The 3,050-nt window shown below is 37.0% G+C and overlaps 1 protein-coding gene across 1 annotated transcript in view; it reads left to right on the top strand.

Moving 5' to 3' along the window:
- The window catches only part of SRP72 (signal recognition particle 72kDa), a 31,360-nt gene that overhangs the window by 11,963 nt on the left and 16,347 nt on the right, over window positions 1-3,050 (top strand). Inside the window, exons 9-10 of the mRNA XM_004681276.2 lie at window positions 686-817; window positions 1,578-1,706. Of these exons, the coding sequence (XP_004681333.1) occupies window positions 686-817; window positions 1,578-1,706 (261 nt within the window). The remainder of the gene's footprint in view (window positions 1-685; window positions 818-1,577; window positions 1,707-3,050) is intronic.

Raw genomic sequence — 3,050 nt, 5'->3', positions numbered from 1 at the left:
ATTTATTTTATGCATACAAGAACTGGGGTGTAGGCCAGAGGTGCAGAGAGGGTAAAGGAAGGAGAACAGATTCACCAGAGACAGTGGGAGAACAGGCAGATCTGCACAGATACACTGATGAGGGGAGCAGTGCCTGAGACAGGACCGTGTGGGTCAGCTCCCTGGCACCTTTTGGGTCAGCTCCCTGGCACCATGTTGGTCAGCTCCCTGGCAGGGGATTGAATTTATGCTACAGTGGCTGGAGATAGTTTGATAGTGCTGAGACTTTAACCCCTATGCCACCAGGGAGGACGCTACTTTAATATTTTTGATATCCCTTTGTACTTTACTTCAAAAAGCTCAAAACAAGTAGTTCACAATGAGAAGATAATACCTTGTTCTCCTTTACTTCAAGGCACCTCAATTTATTAAGTTTTTTTTCTAACTTCAGGTAGGAAGCAAAATATATAGATGATCTGAAAGAAGTGGGACTAGCTAGAATAGATATTTACACAAATTGTAGATTTGAATTGTAAAGGCTTTCTATACTTAATGTGCACCAAGAATCCAAGACAGGTTTAGAAGCATTATAGGCTTCCAAACCAGGTAGATGGATTTATGATCTTCCAAACTCTCTTATGTTTATATAACCTGGTAGTTGAAGTCTGAAGTCACTGCTAATGGTTGATGAACTTTCCTTTTTCAGGACCAAAATGTCTTTGACTCCAAAAAGAAGGTGAAATTAACCAATGCAGAAGGAGTAGAGTTTAAACTTTCCAAGAAACAATTGCAAGCTATAGAATTTAACAAAGCTTTACTTGCTATGTACACAAACCAGGTAGGTTACAGGTGTCTGATTCCCTTGCCAGCCCTTTTGGAGTCTGCCATGAATAGTAATAACAACCTAGCCTCTTTTTTTTTTCCATTTTGTATTTTGTATTAACCTGTGTATTCTGCAGAATGTCATAGATTTTACTTAATTCTTTACAGTTGGTTTTTAAAAAGAAGAAAATAGTATTCCCATTTTTAAATGTGATCAATTTGTCATTATCTTGTTTCTAATCTTACACTAATCAAATTAAGAATCATCAAAGATGTAAGACATTTGATAGATAAAACACCCTTTTTGTTTGTTTTTGCATTGCATTTCACTTATAGTAATATCATGCTATAAATCCTGAGGTCATTTTTCTTAATTCTAATAGAATTATAATTTCATAACTTCTGAGTAGAGGTTTTCAGGTTTCGTTGAGAAAGTGAAAGTCACGTTTTCATTATTTAGAACTGAAGCAAGATAGTCTCAGATACTTTACACGAAATGACTATTTTGTTGTTTTGAATTAGTGATACTTGATGTATCTTTTTAACAAAATTCTGGAATTTAAGTATCCAGATAAATGTTATAATTTGTCCTTCCTTAAATGTTTTTAGAATTTCTAATTTAAATTCAGTACATACAGGGAAAAGTAGTTCTTTGTTTATTATTATATTCAGTAGATTTCCTTCCTCCTCCACGGACCCTTTTCTCTTTGGTCATTTCATATGTAATTTTACTGACCAATTTGGGGGGGGGGTGCATGGGAAATGCTGTCTTTTAGGCAGAACAGTGCCGCAAAATATCTGCCAGTTTACAATCCCAAAGTCCTGAACACCTCCTGCCAGTGTTAATCCAGGCTGCCCAGCTCTGCCGTGAAAAGCAGCACACCAAAGCAATAGAGTTGCTTCAGGTAAAGGAATTACTTGGTTTTGGTTTTTTTTTAAAGACTTATTTATTTGTGCATACAGAACTGAGGTACAGTCCAGAGGTGCAGGGGTGGTGAGAGGTGTCACCAGAGACACAGTGTGGAGCAGAACAGGCAGGTGGACTGAAATACACTGCTGAGGGAAGCAGTGGGTGGGTCAGGAGAGGTCTGCCACACCATGTGGTCACCTCCGGGGCAGGTGGGAATCGAACTCATGCGGAGCGGCTTTAGATTCTCAGTGCTGTGCTTTAACCCGCTGCGCCACCAGGGAGGGCCCAAAGTAAGTTATTTTTATCTGATTTATAATTAGGAGTGTGTGTGAAGCACTGAATTATCTGTCTTCATGTTGTAATATATTTAACTTGCTTCAGACAGCAGATATTTATTTTTTACTAATTCAGAATAGTACTGGATGTAATAGATAATACAAAGGAATATGAAATATGGTTTAATCACTACATAGTTAAAATCTCATTCTGGTGTTGGAAAAAAAAGTGTCCATGTTTTAATTTCTTGTCTTAAAGCTGTAGCACTTGGTGAAAAGATCTCTGGGTTGGTAAATTTGAACTGACCCTGGAGAACGGATACAGTTTGAAGGCTAAGCAGCAATATAAGCAGATGAACGTATGAATATTTAGGACTTGTTTAAGGAATGTGAGAAAACAGAAGATAGGACACTGGATTGCTGGCTCTTTTAAAATAAGTATGCCTGTTTAGGAAAAAAAAAATGCTAGATTTAATGATATATCCAAGTATGATAGGCCTTGAAAATCAAATTTTTGAATAGTGACATTATCGCAGAGTTTAAGAAATGTCTGACAGTGGCATGATCAAGTATTAAATAGGGAGGAAAGATTGATTGGAAATATGATTTCTGGGAGATTGATTTATATGACAACCACTTTCTTGCTGTACACTAAAATAACTTCACAATATATTGTTTAAACTAGAAAATAGTGCATATAGTAGACATGGTCAGTTTGTGTTTCTTGGGATGCATGTGACTAAATTGTCTTCCTTGAAAGGTATGTGATTTGCTATAATTCTTAAGGACTTTAGACAGGTAACACTGTACTTGGTCCATACAGAAATGGAAGTTCTTTTACAAGCCTCTGCCTAGGTGAAAAAGACCTAAGAAAAACAGTAGATGTGGCATATTTAATATTTTCTGCTAATAATAGTTTCAAAATAGGTAAGAATCTATTTCTGAATTTTTTTTTTTAAAGATTTATTTATTTGTGCATACAGAACTGGGGGACAGGCCAGAGGCTCAGGGGCAGTGAGAGGCTTCACCAGAGACAGAGTGGGGAACAGAACAGGCAGATGGAC

This window comes from Condylura cristata, unplaced genomic scaffold (assembly GCF_000260355.1).
Source record: "Condylura cristata isolate star-nosed mole 26May11 unplaced genomic scaffold, ConCri1.0 scaffold00012, whole genome shotgun sequence".
NCBI classification, from domain to species: Eukaryota; Metazoa; Chordata; class Mammalia; order Eulipotyphla; family Talpidae; genus Condylura; species Condylura cristata.
Note: the sequence above shows the minus strand (reverse complement) of the source record. Positions and strands in the feature narration are given on the sequence as shown.